Source organism: Macrobrachium nipponense, chromosome 7, assembly GCF_015104395.2.
Source record: "Macrobrachium nipponense isolate FS-2020 chromosome 7, ASM1510439v2, whole genome shotgun sequence".
NCBI lineage: Eukaryota > Metazoa > Arthropoda > Malacostraca > Decapoda > Palaemonidae > Macrobrachium > Macrobrachium nipponense.
The window spans coordinates 86874320-86901845 of NC_061109.1; the positions used below are offsets into that span (position 1 = coordinate 86874320).

A 27526-nucleotide genomic window follows, 5' to 3' on the forward strand; every position below is an offset into this window, starting at 1 on the left:
AGTGCACTGACAAACTAAATAGGTTGAATTTCTTCAAGGATAGACTAATTTGTCATTTTGCATTGATTGGTATTACAGGAATAAGTTTGTTCTACTTCCTTTAATAAATATATCAACTTTGTAATAGGTGCGCCGAGTAAACATGTTAGCTGAGTCTGTAAAGGCCTCATATCCAAGAGAAAAACGAGCAGTCGAGGCAAGGCAAGAAGAAGTTCAGGAGTACTGGGGCCAACTGAAAGGCAAAGCGTTGGGCAGAAGAAATCGATTAGAGGAAGCTGTTGGTCAGCAGATCTTCCTGAATTCTGCAAAGGTAAGGATGAATGTTTTATTTTATTCCTAGATTCACGTTTAGAATTATTTTTTATTTTATGTGATTTATAGAGAGTAAATACAGGCAGTCCCCGGGTTACGACGGGGGTTCCGTTCTTGAGAGGTGTTGTAAGCCGAAAATCGTCGTAAGCCAGAACATCATAAAAAATCTTAAGAAAACCTTACTTTTAATGCTTTGGGTTCATTAAAAACTATGTAAACTGCATTCTTATTGCATTTTGCATAAAAAAAACCCTTCAAATATTGATTATTTTGCATTTTTGGTGTCATATTTCTTGTGCCAGGTCAGCTTTGTAGGCGTCGTAATATCAGTTTCTTTGTTAGTATAATTTCTGATGAATATAATTGAAAAGCACCTTAACCTCGGAACGTCGTAAGCCGAACCCGTCGTAACCCGGGGACTGCCTTTATTCTCATTTTCCTGCTTTTTTAACTTTTGATATTTCCTCCTTACCTATTAATGGATGTCTGTCTGATTTGTGATCTGTATTTAATTGCAGAGTTTGTTGAATTGGGTTGGAGATGTTAAGAATGCTCTGAATTCGGACGAACCAGCACGTGATGTCACAACAGCCGAGCACTTGCTTAAGAGGCACCAAGATTTGGGTGATGATATTCGAGCCCACCAGGATGAGTTCAATGAACTTAACCAGTTGGGAGAAAAACTTGTCAAGAGAAATCCAGATTTCGACGAAGTTCAGGAGAAGGTTAGGAGGAATTTGCAGTTGTTGTATTTGACACAGCACTATATTTGAATCATTTAGTTTGATGAATTCCTATAGAAGTTTAATTTTAGTTAATAGCTTAGTTATCAGGATTTCTGTATATAATGTTTTATTTGTTCAATTATAGATATAATGTAATAATGCTAGTGGATGTCAAAATTTGGAAAAATAGTTTTCTAATTATGTAATCTCTTTCCTTTAGATGGCATTGCTTGGTGAAGAGCAGCGTGCCATACACAGAGGATGGCAAGAAAAGGGTGACTGGTTAAGACAGTGTATGGACCTGCAGCTCTTCAACAGGGAAGCTGACCAGATTGATGCTGCAACAAGTTCTCATGAGACATTCTTAGATTTCAAAGATCTTGGGGTAAGCACAAGTTCGTAATATAAATGAGTAAGAAATTATTTAATTGCAGTATGAAAATGCACTCTATATATGTCAGTTGGTTATAAAAATGATTATGCTTGTCACAATGTTTAGCTTTGCATTTATCATTGCATCTTATTATACTAGATCACTGGTAAATGATACTGAGTATTACTATGTTCTTTTATATGTTTTGTAGAAGTTTAAATGTTTTTGCATTTAAGGTAATCACATATTCCATTTTTTCAGAGCACTTTGGATGATGTTGAGGCTCTCCTGAAACGCCACGATGACTTCGAGAATACCCTCATGGCACAAGATGAAAGACTTCGAGCATTTAGTGAAATGGCTGATAAGTTGATATTAGCAGAACACTATGATGCCAAGTATATTAACGAACGCAGAGACCAGGTAAATTAATTTTTGTTTTGTATGAATTATACGTATTTGAGTTCTCTCAAATCATAATAAAGTTATAGCGTGTATACAGGAGTTACTCTCATACTGTAATTTACTTTCTAGGTACGAGATCGCCGAGCAGAAGTGAAGAAGCTTGCCCAGGCAAGAAGAGAAATGCTAAATGGTTCTGTAGCTTATCAGCAATTCAAGGCAGATGCCGATGACTTTGACAAATGGATGGCAGACAAAAAGAAAATGGCAGATGATGAATCTTACAGAGACTTGACCAATTTGGAAAGGAAGCTCCAGAAACATGAAGCTTTTGAAAGAGAACTCAACGCTAATGAAGGTCAGTTGCGACGTTTGAATAAGACTGGACAAGATTTGATTAGCATCAAGCATTATCAGTCTGATGATATTCGTGGTACTCTTGATGAATTGAATAATAAATGGAAAGATCTTTGTGCCAAAACTGAGGAGAAAGGAATGAAGCTGCGGCAAGCTAACAACCAGCATCTGTACAACAAGACGTTAGAAGAAACAGGAAAGAATCTTGATGCCTTGGAAACAGCTTTGAATAACAAAGATGTTGGGTCAGATCTTCGATCTTGCAAGGATTTGATGAACAAACAGCAGAACATTGAAACAGACATGAATAATATGGACAGGAAGCTTACTGAAATGAGAGCAGCTGGAGATCAGATGATACAGGAGGGTCACTTTGATTCTGAGAACATTAGGAAGTCGTGTAATAAGGCTAGATCCAGATTTGATAAACTAAAGGTTAGTATGTATTGCATAATTTTTTGTGTTAAACCTTCAAGAGTAATTTGAGATTATGTAGTGTTTTTTCGGAAATATTTTTAAAACGTTTTGAAAATGTTCAAACTCAATCTTGCAGGCTCCTGCAGCACGTCGTCGTGCAGCATTAGAGGAATCTTTGAGGTGGCATGAATTCAACTTCGAACTGGATGCAGAGATGCAGTGGATCAATGAACACATGCCACTAGCAACTTCTACAGTAAGTTCAGGTTCTTTTTTTTGTAACTGAACATATGCAGTGAAATTCAAGAAATTTTAGAAAAGTGGTATGCTAATGGTTTTTTTTTTTTCTTCCATCAAATATTTTAGGTATTGGGACAGAATTTGCATGAGGCACAGAATCTTAATAAGAAGCATGTAAAGTTAACAGCAGAGATCCAGGGTCATCAGCCACAAATCAATAAGACGCTTAGTAGAGGCAACAAACTGAAAGAAGATAATCACCCAGAGAAGGCTATGGTAAGATTGGTGTAGGCTTAAGAAATGCTAAGTCTACCGTAACTTTAATTGATGTGATAATGTATTTTTTCAACTTTTATACCTAATTTTCTGCCTGAAAAGTCAGTTATTTTTTTGGAGGGCTAATTAATATTTAATTCATGGTAAAGGAGCAATATTTTTATTTATAACCCAACTGATAAATAAAACAGTATCCATAATGTAAATTCATAGGTCATTGATGATTCAGTTTCAAATGTAGTATGTAGAAAAATAACATATACCAACTTATTGGTAGTTAGATAATATTTAACTACAATTAATATATAAAACTTATCACAGGAAAAGTGATACATGCGATAAAACAGTTCTAATGAATGTGAATTTGTAGTGCAGTGGAAAATCTATGTACAGTGGACCCCCCGTATTCGCGTTCTCCAGATTCGCGGACTCACACATTCGCGGATTTCTCTCGGGAACGTTTCCCTGCATTATTCGCGGAAAATTTGCGCATTCACGGTATTTTTCTATGGTAAATATCCACAAATTCCTGGTTTTTTTATGAATTTCATCATAAAATGCACTTTTTGTGATAAAACTATTAAAAAACCATGTATGAAAATTTTTAGTGGGTTTTTCTTGAGTTTTAACTAACAAAATAGGCTGTTTTTAGCATTTTTATAGGGGTTCCAAACATTCGCGGGTTCTAACTATTCACGGGGGGGTCTGGTACGCATCCCCCGCGAATACTGGGGGACCACTGTATTACTGAAAAGTATGGAATATTAATTCTTACTTAATGTTTTACAAATAAGTTTACTGAAGGATTTTTTTTGTATCCGGAAGGGATTTGTTATTTTTTCTGCATCATTTTATTATTTTTTTTTCTCATTTGTGGCTCTTATTTTTTTGCTCTTTCTTTTTCTCTGCTTACCTCCTTTTCTAGAGTGAAACCAACACTATTGCAAGTATTTTTTAATTTTGTGTATGACTACATTGAAATAATGGTTCATTTACTCTTACTTTTTTCCAAATCTCTTCTGTCTATCATTCCAATGTGATTGAGTAGATTTTCCTTACGAAAGATTTTACTCAACGTAAAATTTTCTGTGTAACAGATTGAAAAACGTTGTGGTGAGCTGCAAGAAGCCTGGGATGATTTGTTGGCGGAGGCTAATGAACGACAAAGGAAACTTGAGCTCAATCTCAAAGCTCAGCAGTACTTCTTTGAAGTCAATGAGATTGAATCGTGGATGAACGAGAAAAGAAATATTTTACAAACCAAGGACTATGGCAAGGACGAAGATGTTGCAAGGAAGCTGCTGGCCAAACATAAGGTAAGAGAATGTTCAATGTCATAAGGACATTATTTACCATTTACCAGTGGGAACATGAATAGGTGGTAAAACTTTTACTGTTATCAGCATTTTAAAAGTTGCAATTCTGTTTTCAGCTTACATATGTAAACACGTTCAATTTGTGTGAAGATATAGCATAGTAGTATTTGTGCTTTGGTAGCTGGCTATTTTTTTTGTATACAATTGAAAGATAAAAATGTTGTAATTAAACTTAGCATTTCCCAGATGTGAATAGCCACAATTTGTCACTTTCAAGTACATACTGCATATACATGTTTATGCTATGTGGTGGGGAGAATATCTTTTGGAGATATACTTTTCATTCATGAGCACATTATTATTGGTATGGTGAAGGTGAAACATGTGTATACTTTGTCTGTCATACTATTTTAGATTCAATTTGCAACATAACATCAGTTTCTTTGTTAGTAAGTGGCTGTAGGATGTTGGTTACAGTTTGACATTTTTGATGTACAATTTTCTTTTTGCAGGCACTGGAACTTGAAATTGACACTTACAGTGGTATAGTAAAAGAAATGGGAACCATGGCTGATTCAATGGTAAAGTCCAGTCATCCCGAGTCCAAGCTAATCAAAGACAGACAGCAGGTAAGAAAGTGCTCTAAACTTTAGCTCTCACATGTTAGAAAGTTTTTGTTTATGAAAGAAATACATTTCGCTAAGAATGAATCATAATTCCTGTATCTTTTGGTAGTGTAATGACAAACTTGTAAATTCTCACTTTCTGCATTAGATGATGAACCAGGATTTGAAAGACCTCCAGAAACTGTCAGCCCATCTTCGTCAGAAGTTGATGGAATCCATGTATCGCCACGAATACTTCCGTGAAGCTGAAGACCTTGAAAAATGGATAGCAGAGCAGTTGCAGACAGCAACATCAGAAGACTTTGGCCAAGACTATGAGCACTTGTTGGTGTGTATTTTTGCTTATAGTACAGTCTAATCACCAATATATTTTCCTACTCTGATACACAGTAGCATTTTATTGTTGTTTTTGCAGTGGGATATTCATTTTCATATATTCATATCGGTTCTCGTTTTATTAAAGTTTTTGTCAGAATAAAACTGATAGACCCATTTTAACATTGCATTGGGATATTCATTTTCATATATTCATGTCAGTTTTTGTTTTAATAAAGTTTTTGTCAGAATAAAACTGATAGAACCTTTTTAACATAAGTTTGACGATTATACACAAAAATACTTAAATTATTTATGTAAGTTTTTAAGGCTGTAGTTTTGTTGTCTAAAAGTATAAGTCTTGTGTATAAAAAGAGAACTATCGTATTCAGGAGTGGTTTTGAGCTTGAGAGCTATAAAGTCCAAACACTTGCCCTTTTATTTGTGCAGTGTATGAAAATGGTCAGGGATTTCAGTGGTTTTCTTAATTGTATAAATATAGTGCTTAAAATGTAATGGTCTTTGTGTAAAGCAGTTCTAACTTTAAATTTTTATCACGTATAACTGCAATGGTTAAAATTACACTACGCTTTTTAGTGTCTTTGGTGGCAGTCATTACGTTGAAATTTACTGCATTTTGTTGTCTTATAATAGAATTTAAATTTCCTTTGTAACAGTTACTCCAAGCCAAGTTTGATGACTTCAAGCATCGTGTCGAAGCAGGATCTGAGCGCTTTAATCAGTGCGATGAACTAGCTAAGAAGCTTATTGCCAATGAGAGTCCGTACGCTGCAGATATAGAAAGGAAACAAGAGCAACTGAGGTAAGATGGATCTGTTGTTTACTTTTGAGGAGCATGTGAGGAGTTGCTATTGATGTTCCCACCCTGTATTTGTATTGATGCCATGAGTAAGGAATGTGTTAGTAGTTGACACAAAGGTGTTGTGACATTGAGACATGATGATATCGTTCATACAGTCCATTAATTGCAAGCACTAATCGGACATGAGTTCTAGAGAACGGTAAGACAGCATTGTTACAATACTTGCACCAGGACTAACAGTTTCTTAATGAATGTCTTATTACATTCAGTACTAAAATTTTGCACGAAACCAATTACCTCTTGAAGTCTCTTCATTTCTCTCAAGAGATGTGCGTCACTTAACGCTTACTCTGTATTTTGAACAGTTGCCACTCTTATATATTCATGAAGTACTGCACCACCTCTTACTTAATGTATTGCAAAAATTGCATGACTGTATCTTGCATGAAAATAGTTACTTTGTATTATTTGAGGTAAAAAATACCTTCATACTTGTCTAATCTTGAGTAACCAAAGCAATAACTAACTGATGTATCGTGGTTACTAAGTTAGGTAATGTTCTCTTTTGGTAGTAAAAATGGAGTGTTGCATATTGAATTTATAAAAAGAAATTCATAACCAGTTGCATCAGCCTGAGAATTATAAAGATATGTACTTAGGTATTATCAGAAAGTAGCTGACTTTGATTGGATGTGTTGTCAATTATCTGGTGCATGATAGCAACCAATTACTCAGCACTGCCAGCTTAACAATGCAGGTAAAGAATGAGCAGTCATTAGTTTATGGATTACAAAAAATGAAAAGACTATGTATTGAGTTAAATTCCGTTGCAATTCTTCATCAGAAATCATCATAGGAAGGTAACAGCCATTTATTCCTTAATGAATTATCTGGTACTCTGAATACATCACACCTTCTCAAATCTCATTTCTGAAATAAAGGCTTTAATGTAACAGATGTGAAGTTTGAATTATTGAATTATTAAAAATATTGTAAAGAAAGCAAAGAAGAACTGGAAGATAAGAGAAAAATTAAGTAAGCAGTACATAAAAGGATATTGTTGTATGAGATGTTAGTTCGTACAAAGGGGTTGAAGAATTTAAAGTTCAGGAATAAAATTTGAGACCTAAGTCCTTTACAAAGATTTGCATTAGGAGCCCATGATCTCAATTCATTGTTTTAAGAAGGATAAAGGTTAGATAGTGCTAAACCAGTTTCATGGCATTTATATTTAAACAGTTTTTATAATATTTTTGCTGATTTTTTATTGATGATGTGATACTGTATATTTTTTTGTACAGTATATTGCTTTAGTGTCATGTATATCAGTATTATACATTAATGTAATTGGCTCAGCACAATATATGCATTGTAAACATATGCACTTTACCTGAAGTGAATTGCGTATATAACCATTTTTTTTTTTTGTATGGGGTATATGCATCAGGCCTTTCGCATTTGTGCGCTTTTGATGAGTTTGTTCAGTTTGCATGTTTTACTGATGATTGTATAACTTTGCATTTTAAGAAAGTAAGATGAATAGAAGAATTTTTTGAAAAGTAATATGGTACATATACTTTGAAAGGTTGCTAGAGTATGGGATGTATCAATTATAAATTGTCATATGCTTACTTTGGGATGGCAGATAGTGTTCTTTGTTTTAAAGACTTGAAGAAATAGTCAAACGAAATCTTGATCATTTATATTTTCTCATCAGTTTTATTTTTTAATGAGATTTTCCTTTTTATTATCAAAATCATTGTATGATCAGTTTTTGAGGGTCATTGGGAGTTAAGTTTGTTAATGAATTTTTCTTAAACCTTTGTAGTCTAGCAATCTTGATTTGTATTTTTCCTAATAGTGTATTGTATATAGTAATTGTTAGATTATATTCAGTATTATATTTAGGATCTATGTTACATTTGCATTTGAGGTCTACTTATTTGCTGTTGTCATGTGTGCAATTACAGATTGTTATTTAATTGATTGTATCTTTGTAGAGTAAATAATTTTTACAATCTCTTGAAAGTAGTGAACTCAAGATGTATGTGTATCTTTGTTACACTGGATATACATACGTCCTGTTCAACATGTTATTCAGGCACTGTAAAGGTTTAAAAGAATCCAGTTTCAAAATTCCATTCATACAATTTTTTTATAGTTGCCTTTGAATACTTTAGCCATTCCAGGAAAGTTTTATCATTAGCACGAGTTGACCTCAGGTGATTTTGTATTGTAGTTGCTGTTTCATTTGATTGAGATCAGGGATTTTCCCATATTACAGGAGATCTCTCCCATCAGTGTATACACTGTATATGTTATGTACTAATTGGTTTTTGGGAAGTTTATTTTTTCTGAGACAATTTAGTTAACTGGAATGTCGCTGTTGGGTATTACTTGTCATTAGATGGTACTACTTCTCTTTCTACTGTTTAACTTTTTCTTTTTGAAAATGTACGGGTCTAATGGGCTCTTACTAACAATGATCTGTGTCCTTATGGTGACAGTAAGGGAAGTCCGGCTTCTTCTCCCACTAAAAGTAATGATCCAGCCATCCAGGTTACATCCTATCACAAGAAAGTACGGTAAGTACGTGTAAAGTAATCTTTAAATGCTGAAGGAGACAAAAGCTTGAACTGCAGTGTATGATAAGGGGAACATTGGTATATTGTTCAATTACATTATGGTAATGAAATATTAGTGGTTATTTGCTTTAGTATGTTGTTCATATAGTAATGCTTTCATAGAGTCATTTTGTATGGCTGTAATATCTTAGTTTTGCTAGGTTTGCCTTTGTAGGGAACAGCACTTGGGCACTTGTAAAGTCCATGTTAGACTAAATCTTATGGTGTAGTGGATAATTTATATTTGTTGATAGTGTAAATTGTTTCTCTCTCTATTTTATCTTTTTCCGAGAAAGTATCTTACACCTAAACTAGTTTATTGTATGGTCCCTTTTTTTATTGTTTCTCGTAGTCTTACAAATAGTTGCTTGATTTAATTGCTTTTTAATAAAGTTATGTTCATTTTATTATAGCACCTCTTGTTTATATTTTACATCTTTAACTATGTAGCAGCTATTTAGACCATGGGTAAGATGGCTTAAATACATAGTTGCTTTATGTAAAGGTGATGGCCAGTAAAAATTATGGCTAGACTAGGTAGAAGCTTTGATAAATAAATCATCCTTACAAATGGCTCATCATAGCAGCAAATATATAGATTTTTGTAAAATAATTTACATTACGTACTAGTCTTACTGTAAAACATGAGAGGTCTGCTTTAGTACAGAATTTTCATAGATGTATGCAATAACTGCAGTGAATTTAATTTATCTTATGTACCTATACTGTACTCTTACAAATCCTTTATATTTCCCAATAATATTCCAATTCAAACATTATTATTAATGCTTTAATACTATATGAATACTTTTTTTTATAAAGTATCTTTGGTAAATAATTTTTTTATCAATTGCTTGTAAAAGCTGAGGTGAAATTTGTATAAAAAGACTTTGAAAGAGAGATAGTAGAAAGAATGATACCTCTTTTGGAAAATAATTTTATATCTTATTCTGAAAAGCAGATCTGCAGCTATAGTAGTATTATCAAGCCCCAATACTGTTGACATATTTGTAAATAAACATGGTGTTGGATTTGCCTTTTTCTAGTTAAATTATTTTTATACTCATATTTTAAATTTTTGTGTAACATTTTTATAATAATTTTGGTATACTGGTGTAATGATTTCTGAAATATATGATTATACAATAATGTTATAGGAGCAATTTTTGAGGGCAGAATTTCAACTGTATTGAATACACTCCAGGGCAGCATGGAACAGCCTTTTGGAGCATATTGAAGCAAGGGACCAGAAGTTAGAAGCAGCAGGTGAAATTCATAGGTTTAATCGAGACGTAGCAGAGTCGTTAGCACGAATCCAAGAAAAATACAAATCTGTTCCTGATGATCTTGGTCGGGACGTTAACTCTGTTCAGTCTCTCTTAAGGAAGCATGAGGGCTTTGAAAATGACTTGGTTGCTCTTGAGGCTCAGTTACAGGTAAGTTTTAATGGTACTAGTTACAGTTGTCTGTTGCCTAAGTTTTATATAAAATGAATTACGTACTCGTTAATGCAGGCAATTCAGTGAAAGAAATTAGCAGTGCATTTTGCTATTCTTGTAGAGTATGTACATCTTTTCAGTTCATTCAATCAATTTACAAGTATGTACTAGTATAAAAGAAAAATCTGTCAAACATCATACTGTAATACCATTTTTTTTTCGCCATATTCCAAGTGTTTCCTGTGTTTCAGGTACTGGTGGATGATTCAGCTAGACTGCAAGCTGCTTATCCAGGCAGCAATGCTGAACACATTGCTGAGCAGCAGGCATTGGTTGTTGAGAACTGGAACACATTGCAGGAAAGAGCATCTCGCAGAAAGGAGGAACTTCATGCTGCAGCAGATCTTCACAGATTCTTAGCTGATGTTAGTTTTATAGTGTAAAAGCTACAGTATAGTTTTATGCATAAAAAAACTGACCAAAAAACATACTAATCATGTTAAGTACTGATTAAATGTAATGCATGATTATCCAGAAGATGCATGAGAAGAAACTAAGTTATGACTTTTTGCACTTAACTTTTCAGTCCCGTAACCTCATCAATTGGTCCAGCGATTTAAGGGCCTCAATGAAAACTCAGGAAAAGGTTAGAGATGCAGCTAGTGCTCAGGGGCTGAAGACAGAGCATGAAAGAATCAAGGCTGAGATTGAGGCCAGAGAGGATGTATTTAGCAAAGTTGTTGAAGCTGGTCGTATTATGATTGAAGAGCAGCATTACGCCAGTACAGAAGTAGAAGAAAGAGTCAACAAGGTAAGAAAAATGTCCTACAGTTTAAATGAATTTGCCATCAAGAAAGTTGTTGCTGTTTTGAAATACTATGATGTGGTGCTGATTAAAACAAATTTTTCTTGTACCTGAAAATGTATTTCTTTACAATGTTTCAGGTTCTGGAGGAACGAAACCAGTTGCATGCTGCCTGGCAGCAGAAGAAAGTTTATCTTGACCAGCTTATAGACTTACAATTCTTCCTGAGAGATGCCAAGCAGCTTGACACCATAAGTAGCTCTCAGGAGGCTGCCCTTTCTACTGCTGATTTTGGAACAACTATTGAGCAAGTTGATGCTCAGGTAAATTATTAGATTTGTAGAGAATTTGAAGGGTAAGTGTGAGGCATCATTAATGAATTAACTACACGTTTTCTTTCTTTACCTCAGAGAAACATAATGATGATTATAGTAAAAAAAATGTCTAATCAATGGTAATTTTTCAGGTGAAGAAACATGATGCCTTTGAGAAGTTGGTGTATGCTCAAGACGAGAAACTTGATATCCTCAAGAATCATGGGTCCAAACTCATTGAACAGAACCACTTTGATTCCCCCCACATCAAGAAGAGAGTTGATGAAGTTGTTAAGAGAAGAGCCAGGGTTAAAGATGCAACAAAGTGAGACTCATTTCCATGTGCCATTTACATAGTCTTTTTTATATAATGTGTATAAGGCAATTGTTTAATCCGGTATTCTCAGTAACATATTAACTCCGCTTATTTTATTTGCAGAGCTCGTAAACTTCAGCTTGAAGATGCTCTATTACACGCTCAGTTTATCAGAGACGTGAATGATGCCAGCATGTGGATTGATGAGAAAGCAAATCACCTAGAAGCAGAGCGTCTTAAAGGAGAAGTTACAAGCTTTGAAGACAAGGTCAAGAAGCTCCAGAAACATCAGGCATTCATGGCAGAATTACAAGCTCATGAATCCAGAATTAAAGAAATTACCGAGAAAGGTGAGTTGTCTACATTACATTCTGATTGCTTACATTGTGTAATTTAATATGCCATTATCTTTTACATTTGTTGAGAAACATATTGGAGCTTTACTAGATTTTTAGAAATTGAGCTGGCAATATAAAACACTTTGTTTTGAGACAAAAATATTCTTTGATGTCATATTTACTTAATTTTGTGGTATTATGAAACTCTGGGTAGTAACCACTGTTGGAAGTAATTTTTCTGTCTTGTGAATATTACAGTTTAAACTCGAAAGAATTCATAAAAAGAAATCCTTTTATCTTGTGAATGAATATGGTGAGAGTGAATGTAAATTTGCTGTTGTAAAGTCAAACTTGATTGTTATTTAGATTAATGTCATACTTGATTGCTATTTATGTTTTGTTTAATTTTATTTTGTAGGTGCAATTTTAGTTAACAAGAAACACAAGTCATCTGCCAGTATCAAGGATGAAGTAGATCAGCTAGTTGAGAGATGGACTCAGTTAGTCTTAGATGCTGAAAACCATTCTAGAGGTTTAGAGGAGGCTCAAGATATCCTTGAATTTAATACCCAAGTGGAGAAGGTGGATGCTTGGATCAGAGATAAGGTAAAAATAAATATCTTGTTGTTTTGATTAATTTTTTTTCTTTTTGTAGTAAAGATTATAAAGTATGGAAAGTGAGTAGGTGAATTAGCTTGCACTTACAACAAAATCCTGAAATAAAATGACTAAACTGCAAGAAAAGGTTGGTAAAGGTGTCTGAAACAGTTGATAAATAATTGAGACTGGAGCAGGACTGCTTCTGTTTGTCTGTAGTGTTAGTGGAAATAATAACTAATGTAGCATTTTTCAGTGATTTTTATAACCAAAAACATTGCAAATTTTACAGGAAATGATGGTCCAAGTAGGAGATTTGGGGAGGGATTATGAGCACTGCATGGCTCTGCATCGTAAGCTAGATGATGTTGACTCCGACATGCGTGTTGATGATGCACGTTTTACCACAATCAACAGACTTGCAGATAAGATTATTAAGCAGGGCTGTGGTGACAATAAGGCTCTCCAACAGCGAAGAAATGAATTGAACCACAAGTAGGTGAATTTTTTGTTTTTGTGTGATAAAAGAGCAAAAGAATTTGAGAAAATGTCTTTGTTCATACACATAACAAACCTTTGGTCTTAACATAGGATAATTTCTCTAGCATCTTTTGGAGTCTGGTTAAAAAAAGCACAAGGATTTGGTGGCATTGGGAGACAGCCAGTGGCCTTGAAAGAGGAGGGCAAAGCCCGACTTGGCCTCTCCCCCCCCCTCCCCCCCCTCTACCACAACAACAGTAGTAGCAAAAAGCACAACAACACTGTGAAGTATCATTTTCTCTCTAACCGCCTTCATAGCCTCTCTAGCCAAGAAGCTGGTTGTTTTAGCACTTATTACAAAAATCCTCCCCTGTTAAGACCACAGGTTTGGTGTGATGAAAAATTCAAATTTATAAAAAATTTGTCTTTTTGTATGCAATAAATTCACTGTAGTTTCATAGTGGTGCGGCATCAGTCATCAAAAGTAAAGCTTATTTGGAACCCAGAAGTGACAAGATACTGTATTCAGAATTTAGGTACCAGGCAAGGGGATTTTATTAATTAAATGTTGTGGGGTGTACACAAGTAGTAATTGAAAACCTTCATGCTAATTTACTCTAGTCATACTGTTGATATCGGATGATATGGATGTGGGTATTCATTGTATTTAATTGTCAATTTTGTTTTTATGTCTTTGATTTGTCAGCATTTTTCTGTTGAGTTGCCAAATGCCACAGATTCCTTGCTTTACAATCTTTGATTGTTTTTAACTGATTCCAGCTGGCGCTAGAAGATTATCCTGTTGTTAAGACCGAGGGTTTGTAAGCTATGAAAAATACAATTTGATTAAAAATTTGTCATTTTGAGTATTTTCATATGAAACTTTATGCACTGTTGTACATGTATCTTGACCATCGGTGGTATTCTCTTTAAGAAATCATGACAACTGTTTACTTCTATTTTGATTCCAGGTGGCAAGCCTTGAAAGGAGCTATTGATCGTTATAGATCAGATTTAGCAGGAGCCTTGGAGATACACGCTTTCAACCGTGATGTCGATGACACTAAAGATCGCATAAGTGAGAAGGCTGTCATATTAGCCAATGAAGACACTGGTAAAGATCTTCCCCAGGTTGAAACCTTGCAACGTAAACAGGAGACAATAATAAGAGACATGTCTGCAATTGAAAAGAAAATTAAAGAACATGAGAAAGATGCTCATAGCTTGTCCAGAAAGTACCCAGATATGAAGGAACCCATTCAGAAGAAGCAAGCCGAGGTTCTAGACGCTTGGACAAAGCTGTGTGAAGGGTCTTTCAGTCGAAAAGAAAAGTTGTCATTTTCTTATACACTTCACAAATTCCAAGCTGATTTACGAGAGCTGGAAAAATGGGGAGAGGATATTATCAACCGTATGAATGCCTCTCCATTACCAAGCAATACTGCAGAGGCTGAGATGCTACTGCAGAGTCATCAGGAGAAGAAGGTCAGTACAGAAATTGAGAGATTAATTTTCCCCTTTGGCATTTAAATGTTTACCTTTATCTCAAAATATCTAAAAATGTGTTGTGAACTTGTTACTTCGTAGTACGTATCTTGGAAAATCCTGCATTGGGATCATATTTTTTCAGGGAGAAATTGATGGCAGAAGTGAAACATTTAAGGCATTGAAAGAGTTTGGAAGGAGGCTAATAGCAGATGACCATTTTGCAAAAGAAAGCATACAGCAGAATTTGGATACATTGGCGGAAGTTGAAGACAAGGTATGTATATTTTCTATTTCTGATTTTCAGACAAATTTGCAATAAAAATGCAGATTATCTTTACTTGCTTGCAGTTAGATGCACATTGTAATCTGTGTGATTACCCGTATGCAAGATTAATATTCTGTCAGTTGAACAAAGACTTTTCTACATTAATTAAAGACCCAGATTTATAGTCAGATTGTGTTTGTAGTATGAATTAGGATTATTTTTTTTATTCACATTGTTTTGAATAATGATTTACCATATTTTATGCATTATTTCCGCAAGAATAACTTTGAAAATGAGCCTTTTTGTTACACAGGTTAATACTTGTTGGTCAGAGAGACAGAAAGTCTTATCCGAAGCTCATCAGCTGCAGATCTTCTTGGAGATGACAGAGCAAGCCAATTCCTGGCTGGCTAGCAAAGAAGCCTTCTTGAACAATGATGACTTAGGGGTAAGGTCCTATTTTTCAACTTTTATTTTAGTCTGACATTTTTTTGTTTTTTTGTAGACAGAAATTTTACATAGCAATCTTGTGAGCATCCTTCATGATAAACTTTCTTTTACATTGCCATATTAAAAGTGGTTTGCAGAATGTAAATGTATGGCTGAAGAGGAGAATGGAATGATTACGTAATTGGCTACATGACAGAAATTTTGAATTCAGGTCTTATTGTATTGAGTTGATAGAAATCTGTAATGCTGTCTTGGAAGTTAGATTGTGCTCTATTCTAAAGCAGAATTAGCTATTTAACTTTTAAATTGTTATCTAAAATGAAATTATTAGAAATGGTACATCCCTACTTTCAAATAATCTAGTATTCTAACATTTTAATTGTTATTTAACAGTTAGAAAACTGGTTTACAGGTTAGCCTTATATCGAGGCATGTTTAATATACATGCTGAATCATTAGTTTATAAACAAAGATTTTTAATATACATTTAACCCTCCTATTTCTTATTGTACTGTAATTTATAATTGAAAAAAGAACTTATTCACATTTCATAAGAAATTTTATTTCCAAATATTTGTAACATTCTTTATTGCAAAATTATGGTTTGATGATTAAAGTTTGAGTACCTTTGCAGGTACACTCAGAAATTGTACGCACTGTAAAATATGTCTTTCACCTTAAATTTGGTCGTCATTGCAGGAATTATAGTTGCACAAATGCTGTAACCATTCTTAATTGATGTTCCTTGATGATTTAATTACTACTTTGATATGGATTATGAAGTGCTTAGTAACTTAGTACAATACTATAGTATACTTTATTTCTAATGTCTTTATTTTTAAAATGGAACTTAATACGTATAACCAATGTAAATTATGTAAAATAGGTGGTTTGAGTACAAAAAAAGAACAAGATTATCAAAATCAAAATTATATAAAGTAGATGGTGTTAGTACAAAAAAAGAAGATTAGTAATGAGTATTTATATGCCTATTTTTGCATCATCCTGTATTCAAAACTTTATGCAATGTACAGGAAAGTATAAAGTACAATCTCAGCTTTAAAAGTCGTAAGCATTCAGCACTTAAGGTTGAGAAAGCTTTCTGTGTTGGAGTTTTCCTTTGAAAGCCATTGTCCATGAAGGGTCAAATCTCGCTTAAATTAATATTTTTAAAGAATGATTTATATTCCTATCAGTTTGCTTAATTTTTTTTTAAAAGTAGTTGCTGCTTTGCAAAGTAGAGGTAATAGAAATCTTGAGTTTGTGTATGGGATATTTAGTATATATAATGTTGTACAGAGAACAAACCTTCTGTTGAATAACAGTTTGGTATTAAAAGTTTACTTTCCAATTTTATGGCTAATTAGTTTTTCACCTTTGGAAGTATGGAAATTCTCTGCTGAACTTTATAGTTCTTTGTTTGCACATTGCATGTTTAGAACAATAATTTTCTTGTAGAATGAAAGATTTATTTTTTAGAATTTTATTTTTTTGTCAATTTACATATGCTGATGCATAGTTTCTTTGATTTGATGCCATTAAGAGAGAGAAAGAGAAAAAAAAAGTGTTTCATTTTATTTGCTTTGTCTTACAAACATGCTGCAGAATATAGGAAGCATATATGAAGTGAGTACTGTATGGTTATATATATATAGGTATTTAAATTTAATTTATTAATTTGCAATTGAAAAAGATGACAAAGGTCAGTTTTGTTTTGCTTTTATGAAGTGTGACATGTAATGTTTTAATTGCTATATTTATTCAAGCATACATTTAGTACCATATTACAAAATACGTCTGCTTAGATCTTTGCTAAAATTGTCTATATATGTATATTTTAGTTTGCACTGGAGTTTAACAACACTTTCATGTAATGGTTCCTTATTTTTCTATTTTAGTTGTTGTCTAGTAACAAGTTACAATAACTAATTGAACCCATGTAGATAATATATATACTATATATAATTTTTTTTCTTGTCTTAGGATTCCATGGCATCTGTCGAGGCCCTGATTAAAAAACATGAAAACTTTGAGAAGACTTTTGAAGCTCAAGGTAATAAGATAGAACAGTTAGAGATCTTTGCCAAGGACTTACTCAAGAAAGACCATTACGACAGTGACGGAATCCGCCAGCGCCTGAGAGTAGTTACAAGGAAGCGAGATAGTCTAAAGGAAACAGCCAAACTAAGAAGCCAAAAGTTGGCCGAGTCCAAATCCTTGCAGCAGTTCCTCCGAAACATTTATGAAGTGGAAGGATGGATATCAGAGAAACTTCAGGTTGCCTGTGATGAAAATTATCGTGACCCAACCAACCTCCAGTCAAAGATTCAGAAACATGGGGCTTTTGAAGCTGAGGTCTTGGCAAATTCTGGTCGCGTAACTTCAGTTACACAAGAGGGTAAGTTTGCACTGCTTACAGTATTTCTTAGATGGTATAGATTTAACACTTACAGTATAAAGGTTTATTGCAGTGTCCCTTTGGCCCCTAATACATCTTTCTTGTTCTCATTCAATAATAAAGCCTAAAGTTAAACCTTTTGAGAGTCTAGCATTAAGACCTAATTGTTTTGTTAAAGTAATTTGTATTGATGATCATTACTATGGTAATAGAAATTTTCAGGCCACTTATCCTCACATACATTACTGTATATGAAATGAAAATCACAGAAGGATAAAATAGTTATCAGGAATTTGTGAATTAGACAGACTGCATGTGAATAGTATGTTTGTTCCGACACGGCATACAAACCTTCGGTCCTTTTACAATAGGAAGGTACTAGCGGCAGCTGGATAGGTCGTAAGCTTTCGAACAAGGGGTTCGGTAGTTAACTGCTTGTCCGACAGGCGCGCGCGCGCGACTGGGAGGTAAACAAACCACTTTTGCTTTCGGCCTGCTGGCGTGTGGACGTGTATCATCGCTCTCTGCCCGCTTCATCGTCGTTGCTTTCGCATGGTTGTGTTTTTCTTTTTCTATTTATCTAGTGAAACTGAATTGTAAGTACAATCATTTCATATTTATTTCCATTGAATTCAATTGTGAATTAAAGGATCTTGGTTTCTCCACGCCCTCCGATTACCCGAGTGCCGGGACTGAAGGGCGTAAGTGCGGGAATTCATTTTCCCAGAAATGATCCTCGTATTGTGTATGCTCGGTGCCGAGGGCGGGAGAGCGCTCGCTCCGAGCGTATATTTTGGTTGGAAATGTGTAGATGAAAATCGTAAGTAGTGCTCTTTTCATTTATATTTTTTTGACCTGTATGCTTGTTGCCGAGCGAATGCGCTCGGCACGAAAACTTATTCTGTATGGAAGTGGAATCGCAAGTACAGTATTCTTTTTCATTTTCATATATTTATTTTGATTGTAGCAATACTCATTTTGGATCAGTTTCCGAGCTTACCCGGAAATTGATCCTTTCCCCTTTTTATTTGAATGAAGTGAAATCGCAAGTGCAGTTATTTTCATTTTCATATTTTATTGAGATTGCATTGTTTACTTGGATCAATGTTTCCGCTATTTCCCGGGAATTGATCCTTCCCCTTTTTATTTGTATGAAGTGAAATCGCAAGCGCAGTATTCTTTTTCATTTTCATATATATTTTGATTGCATCAATTCATTATGGATCAAGGTTTCCATTCATAATCGGGAATGGATCCGGTTTTAACCCTTGCGCTCGGTACCGAGGGCGCCAAATGCGCTCGATCCGAGCCCTTACTCATTGTGAAGTGAATCGTAATGCAAGATTCTTTTTCATTTTATTCCTTTTATTATTGATTGCATCAATATTTATTTGGTTCAAGTTCCGCTCAGTCAGGGAATTGATCCTTATGCCCTTGCATTCGGGCCGAGGGCACGATTGCTCTCGGGCTCTTATTATTATTGTTGGGTACATGGGTGCTGTGCGGGGGATTGGGGAACGAGAACCACCCCCCCCCCCCCCCCCCCCGCTCAGCTCCCACAGATGGCCCTTCCCCTTGGGGGGGGAGGTTATCTGCGTTCTTCTCCTCGCCCCGATCTGTCGAGCGGCGGGAGGGCGCTCGGTGCCCGATGTACAATTGTATTCGGGGTCTTCCACTCGTTCGGAGAGGGCTCACCGCGCGAGGGGACTTCCCCCACTAATCGCTACTACTGTTATTTCCGCAGGTGCTACTGCCACGAGGGTGGACCTTGGTGAGGTATGGGCGTCCTTTCATTTGCAGGGGCGTGCTAGTGTCCAGGGGCTGCGGTTCTATGTCTGGGCCTACTGCGGTCACCATGGAGTGGTGACCACGCTCCAGGTGACGACGTCCCTCCTCACCTGGTGTACTCGCCTCACGTGGTAACAGTCTTGCCTACAGCCGCTGTGAAGTGCCGTTCGCCGTACCGAGAGGGGGGCGTGCCGCCGCCGCGTGGTTGCCGCGCTGCCGCGACCACACTTCCGCTGCCCTAGAGCTCGCCCCTGGACCTGCCGCCGGTACCAGGATGTTGCTGACTGCTGCTCCACTTCCTGTGTTTCCGGTGCTGCCTGCCGTACCTGCCGATTCTGGGCTGACTGTCCATGCAGTTGCTGGCGCGGCTGCCTCCCTGCCTGGTGCTGCGCTGGGCTGTCCCTGCCGTTGCTGCGCTGGCTGTCCCTACCGATGCTGTGCTGGCTGTGCCTGCTGTTCCTGAGATGCCCATACCTGCTGACGTCGTCCCTGTTCGTGGTGGTACTACCCCAGACTATGGTCTGTCTGTTAACAGGTGCGTCCGGGCCCTGTGGCTTCGGCTACAGCAGCCCCGGCTCCGCCCTGGATGGCAGATCTTACGTCTGTCCTGAGGAAGCTGACGAAGAAGAGGAGGAAGGTGTCGTCGTCGTCGTCTTCATCTTCTTGCATCGTCGTCGGCTGCCGCTTCCCCTTCGACTTCTAAGGCTTCACAGCCGAGGAAGAAGAAGGTTGCCTCCTCCCTCCTAAGAAGTCTCCCTCGGGAGCTTCTCGGGACCCGTCTCACCTCGGTGGGACGGGGGGAGGGTTCCTTCCGCTGGTCCTCCTGCTCCTTCGGGAGCGGGGCCCGTCTCTTCTTCCGCAAGGAAGAAGACTACGGGGACCAGAGGGGTACCGGCTAACACCTGGTACTTCCTCGCTGGTGTCAGTGGTTCTGCCACTGCATCAGGGTCCGTCTCGGCCTCTCGTTCGCGGAGGTACCGAAGTGTACGGTTCGCCTACCAGCGACCGTGCAGCCAGGAACCAGACCTCGGAGCTCGCTCAGCGTCAGGTTCACGGCACGGGGCGGAAGACTGGTGACAGCCGCTCAAGCGCGACTCTCACCAGACCAGCTCTCGCTCTCGCGGCGACCAGCTGGCTACCCGGGGACGTGACGGTCCACGACCGGCCACGGGCTGAGGCTGGGAAGAGGTCCTCCCGTTCGCCGGTGCCAGCCACGGCGGAACCAGCGACGTGACGTGCCGTGAGGACAAGCACCGGTCTCACTGTGACAGTGGAGCCTGCAGGTCGCCTGACCGTCGCTCTCACAGAGAGCGATCGGGTACGGCAACCAGCACCAGCTCTTCTGACACTCGAGATCGGGGCCGCTGTGCTCAGTCAGCCGTTCTCCACAGCGAGACGGTTCGACCAGGCCTGCAGCTCGATCGCCACGCGGGTTGACGATCGCCTGCAGCCCTCCAAGCCTGCTGGTTCTGCCAGCGAGCGAGGAGAGGGAGCGTCAGGTCTGCCTCTCCCGTACCTTCAACCTCCTCGGGTTACACCGGGAGGAGCGAGGTATTGAGGAGTGATCGTGAGGGGTGCGCCCCTCATGATCCCACCACGACGCCTACGTGCCAGGCACGGTTCATTGGACGGCCAGGACGTAATGCGCAAGTGGATGGAGAAGACCGAGAGGGCTGTCGCTGTTTCCCCCTTCTTAGGAGGAAGGTTCTCGGAATATGCTCTTGTTCGAAGGGCTTAACGGTCCCACTCTGCAAGATGCTGTGACTTCCGAGATCCAGAGGAACTTTGCCGAGGTTATGGCGCTGATTCGTCAGCACAACGACCTCGGGGAAGGATCGCCGCTCCCACCAGCAGAGCCACGTCTCGGCTCGAGTCGTTTTGGGGCCCGAGAGGGAACCCAAATCGACGGTGGGTCTGCCGCGATCGGAGCTTGCCGACTGTGTTGAACCAGGTAGTCTCTCGTCTCCGGACAAGAAGGCTCTCTCAGTTCTGGCCGGTCGAACAAGCTACTTCACCTCCTCTACTGCGACAGAGGCGTTTCTACGTGTCTTCGGACACCGTATTTGAATACCCCTTCGGTCCTCCTGAGGTTTCGACCTCGACGAGGACTGGAATGAGTCGGATGGACGGTATCGGCTCTCTCCTGTCAGGTGTCGATCAGCCCCACCCAGGCGACGTTCACAGTGGCGGCAGACCCTTACCTACAGTATGAGTTCGTAACCCTCCTTGGGAACGTTTTCTACTGACGATACGTTTTCCCAGGCTCTGAGAGGCCATCGCCGTAAGGCGATGGCTTGCTCTTTCTTCTCCAACTGCTAGTTCCGCTGGGAAGGCGAGCCAGTATCCAATTCCTCCCCCATTCCCTTCTCTCCTTACGGCTACGAGGGAAAGGGGAGGATCCTACAGAGATTTCTCTGTAAGATCCCACGTTAGGAGCTGCGCTACCGGGGGGACTTCGGGTCTACCTGACGTAAGCCCCGTCGTTGAGGAGGGATCCTGCCCCTTTCTCGATTTCTACGGGAATCGAGAGGACCACCAGCCGATATCGTTTGACGAATTCGGTGGGGGGGTTTCGCAGAGTAGATCTTAGAATTCTACGGAATTTCTAGCGCACTCAGAGTGTTCGAGTTTTTTACGATCTCCAAACACTTAGGCGAGACCACGGTCCAAAGTGAGCGAGAATCCCCGATAATTGTTACACGATAATCGGGAACCTCGGCTTATGCTCGAATTCCTGTAATTTCTAGCATTTGGAAGAAGACTGCTGCTGAAAGAAGAGTATCTCACAGTAGGCGATTAACCTGGAATAGAGAAGAACGGACGGGAAACTTCCAGTTTGGCTTGAACTATCGTCTTCGGTATTCTGTTCACCATTGAAGCTTTCCTTTGGGAAAGACTTCTCCTTCACTCTCTTGACTAGAGAACGAAGGCGATCGATCTCCAATCCTTATTCTCATTCCTCGAGAGGAAAAGAATTTAGGATGGAGGGGCGTGGTACAGAACCTACAAAAATATACCTACGTATATTTACCCCGCGGACATGATTCTTTTAACAGTTGAATTGTCCCGGGGGGTAGGCGCATACCGTAGTAACTCTACGGTTTGTGACCGAGACGAATTGTATCTTAATTGAACTGCAACTCGGGGTTGCCTGCAACCTCCCAGCAGTTATCAGTTTCGATTTTAGATACTTGGTATTGTCATGACAACACCAAATCAGCTTTTGTATTTACCGAAATCCGTTTCGGTTAAATATAATTGCTCGAGCGTATTCTTTATGCTCGATGGTTCTAGCCGAACGCATTCCTTCGTGGAATAATGGATTACCTGGCAAACTCAGGATGACGAGTCACCGAGAGCTACTGCGTATTGAGCTGCCTGATAGCGGCTCAGTATCAGCTAGGTCTCGGAGATGCACGGTCGGTTACTACGTCGTCTCTCTCCCCGGTTTGATTGACTACCGAACCGTATCTCTGCCCAACAATCATGGACTTAGGTCTCTGATTAACGGGGATTCTCGCAATAATGAAGGACCATCTACTGCTGTGACGCTCGATTTCATCGCCTTCGACATTTGCCTTGAGAATTTTCACAGAGATACTCTTGGACTCTTTCATCTTTCTGTTTACCGCACGGTTAACAGAAGTCTGTACTAGTCAACCGCTGCATCGCACCGCGATAATGCGAATGATTTTTGCAGACATCTGAGTTTGTCTTCAAAATATCTCGTATTCGTAGGTGTGCAATTATTCATTGCTCGCCCCGAATTAACAGATTATGTCAGAAGACATCGCCTACTCTCCGACCTGACAGCTCTACTTCCAAATGTTCAGCCCATGAGAAGCAGTTCTTCAGGCAGTATTTCCCTGTCTTCATTACTGAAAAGCGCTCCGCTTTTATTGCAACTACGATCCTCACCGGACAGCAATTGAATAGCGGTTAGCGTTCTCAGTCTTTGTAGCACAGGTTCAGAATCTTGAGATCCTTCTCTCGGTTAGCTGTGAAGACGTAGGTTGCATTTTCTGTACACCCTTGCGTCTTCAACGAACAACATAAGTGGTTGTTTATCCTTAGCCAAGAATCAAACTATACGATGAGATATCTTGTTTCCCATCAGGGACCTCAGTCTCTAGAAGGCAATTGACTTTCGCCTGTTGGGCACATGCCTTAAGAGAGTCATCACCTTGCCTTCTGGCATCGGTGACGAACAAATTATTTGTTTAGTCTCTTGGCATAACCCTTTTAAGGCGAAGGTCACGTGACTTGCTCGGGTGCTTGGACAACTTGCCATCCTACCGAACGCAGTCAGTCGGCAGCTGTCAGAGCGCCCAAGTCTGTTACGAACTTCGCTGTGGACTTAGTTCGGTTGTTCCATAACAGTCTTTTCTTCGTCCTAACGGCTTGTCACAGTACCCATACCATCGACACCCACCATTGAGTGTCGGTGTCCTATCCACTACGAGAAGAACAAACTTCGCTGCAGACGGATAGACCAGTATGGGTACAGGACATCACCGAGTAAGAGAAGAGGGATAGGTCATACGACCATTCCCTTCTTTTCCTCTGAGGTAATTGCATGACTTTTCCTGCGAAGTCAAGCATCCAGGGGATGGGGATTCGTGACGCTCGATTTAGTACGAATTCGTAGCGAAGACTCTGAACCCTTCGGTTCCTGACGATCGGTTAGAGTCCTTCACAATCCCCTCCCTAATGGACTTCACCGCCCCCTTCGATGCGAAGGAGATGCTGCTTTGTCCTGTGAAAGCGCGACCGCGCTTTCTGAAGAAACTCGACATCCCAGGCTGAGTGTTGAAGGATCTCTTCGTCAGCACCAAGATGACCTAGAAGTACACTCCCTCGAGTTACACAAGAACTTTCTCCGTGGCGCAGGTACTGAAGGCAGGGGTCTGGTAGGTACAACCAAACCACTGGCACCTCCTTCTACCTTTTGGATATTGCCCACAGGTCCTTGGATCGTTTTCCTTGGACCCGTGGTTGCTGCTCAACACGTTGTGTAGCTAACCCGACCCTAGCAGGCTGAACAGCATCGAGTCCTGGTGTGACTGTAAGAATAGATAAGTGAATGAGAGAGTGACTGGCTTCTCTTCCTATCTTTTTCTTCCCCTCTACCTGGGTAGAGGGATACGGTCATCACCTTGCTGGATAAGGACGAGATGCCGGTGAGCTACTCGACAGAGCCCCATCCTATCCCTTTCACTAGGGATGGGAGCGAATATCCACCACTTCCTCCTACAAGGGGGGGGAAGTGGATGCCAACAAGAGACAAACCATAACTTTATGTTGCCTCTTGCAAATAGGAACTTGTTCTTGTTTGCTGGTACGAAGAGATACGCTTGCCTCTCTCTTAGTACTTGGTCCAGAGGTCTGACCATTGATCCGGCGGTGCACACCCCGATCAATCGGACAGAGGCTTGGGATCCCTCCCTCGCTCTTACGACCAGGGAGGCATTCCAAGGTTGGGCGAACACCAGTCTGTTCACAAAAGACTCAGATTCCTCCCACCAAGAAGTGAGTCTTCCTATTGTAAAAGGACCGAAGGTTTGTATGCCGTGTCGGAACAAATGACAATTTGTGCAAAATTGCATTTTTCCTAACTATACAAACCTGAGGTCCTTTTACACATAGTCCCACCTCATGCCACCCCTCACTCTGCAGTTTTTGCTTGGGCCAAAAGCAAAAGTGATTTGTTTACCTCCCAGTCGCGCGCGCGCGCGCCTGTCGGGACAAGCAGTTAACTACCGAACCCTTGTTCGAAAGCTTACGACCTATCCAGCTGCCGCTAGTACCTTCCTATTGTAAAAGGACCTCAGGTTTGTATAGTTAGGAAAAATGCAATTTTGGACAAATTGTCATATTTTTCTACCTGTTTGAGTTTTGTGACGTAAAGAAAGTACCAAGGAAAATATTTTCAGTTTTAAAGAAAGAAGGAAGACAAGAAATTATAACAATTATGAAGAACGACAAGTATCATTTACCCGTGAGATAGAAAATACTCAAGGAAATAGTAAATGCATGCAGACCTGGCATTTCTACTTGTAGGTTCAGCTTTACCCGAGATCTCTACCTTCCCTTCCATAGGTTAAGCTTTACCCGAGATCTCTACCTTCCCTTCCATGTTTTCCCCTTCTCAGCGTTGTCCAAAGATAAGGAATGGAGAAAAGATCTACAGTACATATGATATAAGAAGGGTCATTGATGGCTAACAGTGTGATTCATATCACAAAGATCCTGGAATAAACATTTTGATTATTATTTGTTTCATTGTTGAAGTTCTAGGGATGACAGCATCAAACCAGTATGGTCCCCTTTCCTTATCCTTTTTCCATTGGGTGTCCTATTCCTAATTTGCCATATCCTTCTGCAGTTTGATCCTTTTTAGTTTCATTCAGTTTGTATACCAAAAGTAAAACAGTTGCATTATCTGGCCCCTTGTAAGAAGGTTAAAAAATGAAAAATGTAGGTAGCTGAATGAAAATAATGCGATGAAGTTTGTAAATCATGTCTTATTCAGTAGGTAAGTATAGGAGTGTAGCCTGCGACTTGTTGCTATTGTTAAATTTTCTGTGGTTGGTTTGAAAAGCTATGATATGTTGTTTAATGGATAGTATATGTATAATGTTCCAGGTGAAGCCCTTATTACTGATGGCCATTATGCTGAGCAAGAAATTCAGGCACGGCTTGATGGTTTGGATTCTCTGTGGAAACAGCTTCAGGACTCTTCTCAGCTCAAGAAGGAAAGATTGAATGAAGCATATCAGGTCAGTAGTAATTATAATAATTTGTCCTTACCTAAACTGAACTGCATATCCTTGGCATGGAAATTAATTACTACCTCGTTCTATTATTTTTCAGCATTAGTGTATCTTATTTCGTATATTTTCAGGCCTTGCTATTTAACCGGACACTGGACGATCTTGAGTCCTGGATGGACGATGTTGAAAACCAACTTCAGTCTGAAGACCATGGTCGGGACCTAACGTCAGTTCAGATATTGCTAAAGAAACATCAACAACTAGAAGCTGATATCACTGCACATCAGAGCGAAGTAGACCAAGCGAGAGAGGTAGCACAGTCATTTGCCGCTGCAAATCATTTTATGAGTGAAGAAATCACTGAGAGAGTTGAACTGATCACCAAAAGGTGAGCTTGATGTGCATTTTTCAAAGGAAGAAGAGAATATTTTTTAGATTCTGCAGTAAGTTTTTGATGAAATTTTGCATTGGCAGTTGTAGCTTAGCATATTTTTTTAAATATTTTTTTTTTTTAACAGACACAACTCCCTGCTTGAACCAGTACACATCAGACATGAAAATCTTCAGGATGCTTTGCTGCTTCAACAGTTGTTACGAGATATCGAGGATGAGTTACAGTGGGTAGCAGAAAAGGAACCACTGGCTTCCAGTCAAGATTTGGGCTCATCACTTACAGCAGTTCAAAACCTTCAAAAGAAACATCAGGTAAAGCAGTTACTATGTTTACTTGTGTAAAGGGGAAAACTTGGTACTACTGTAAACTCTTGTTACATCTTGGATGGGTCTTCAACCTTGAGTTATACAGCCCTCATTAGAATTGATTCTTTGATCATCATTACCATATAACATTGTACATCTGGTGTGCCGACGCTAAGTGATTTTCGACACTAAGCGATTTTAAAGCCTACGGCCGCCGCACACCTTCTTTCGGAATTCTAGACCAGTTAACCCCTAAACGCCGAAGTGGTAAAATAAAAATTGTCTCCCGTGTGCCGGAGGTGTTTCGGAGTGAGCGCGGAAGCGGAAAAAATATTTTTTTCAAAAAGTCACAGCGCGCTAGTTTTCAAGATTAAGAGTTCATTTTTGGCTCCTTTTTTTGTCATTGGCTGAAGTTTAGTATACAACCATCAGAAATGAAAAAAATTATCATTATCATATATAAATAATGCGATATATTATAGCGCAAAAATGAAATTTCATATATAATTGTATTCAAATCGCTCTGTGTGCAAAACGGTTAAAGGTAACAAGTTACTTTTTTTTGTTGTA

At 39.0% G+C, this 27526-nt stretch overlaps 1 protein-coding gene across 1 annotated transcript in view; it reads left to right on the forward strand.

The window, feature by feature from the left end:
* LOC135217638 (spectrin beta chain, erythrocytic-like) overlaps window positions 1-27526 on the forward strand; it is a 310746-nt gene that overhangs the window by 262747 nt on the left and 20473 nt on the right. Inside the window, exons 19-45 of the mRNA XM_064253604.1 lie at window positions 128-310; window positions 831-1037; window positions 1258-1422; window positions 1672-1833; window positions 1945-2604; window positions 2723-2842; window positions 2953-3102; window positions 4200-4418; window positions 4931-5047; window positions 5193-5372; window positions 6037-6182; window positions 8690-8767; window positions 10011-10242; window positions 10497-10670; window positions 10832-11056; window positions 11191-11373; window positions 11517-11689; window positions 11804-12030; window positions 12437-12624; window positions 12908-13110; window positions 14067-14580; window positions 14726-14857; window positions 15162-15296; window positions 17282-17696; window positions 26130-26263; window positions 26389-26645; window positions 26776-26962. Of these exons, the coding sequence (XP_064109674.1) occupies window positions 128-310; window positions 831-1037; window positions 1258-1422; window positions 1672-1833; window positions 1945-2604; window positions 2723-2842; window positions 2953-3102; window positions 4200-4418; window positions 4931-5047; window positions 5193-5372; window positions 6037-6182; window positions 8690-8767; window positions 10011-10242; window positions 10497-10670; window positions 10832-11056; window positions 11191-11373; window positions 11517-11689; window positions 11804-12030; window positions 12437-12624; window positions 12908-13110; window positions 14067-14580; window positions 14726-14857; window positions 15162-15296; window positions 17282-17696; window positions 26130-26263; window positions 26389-26645; window positions 26776-26962 (5766 nt within the window). The remainder of the gene's footprint in view (window positions 1-127; window positions 311-830; window positions 1038-1257; window positions 1423-1671; window positions 1834-1944; window positions 2605-2722; window positions 2843-2952; window positions 3103-4199; window positions 4419-4930; window positions 5048-5192; window positions 5373-6036; window positions 6183-8689; window positions 8768-10010; window positions 10243-10496; window positions 10671-10831; window positions 11057-11190; window positions 11374-11516; window positions 11690-11803; window positions 12031-12436; window positions 12625-12907; window positions 13111-14066; window positions 14581-14725; window positions 14858-15161; window positions 15297-17281; window positions 17697-26129; window positions 26264-26388; window positions 26646-26775; window positions 26963-27526) is intronic.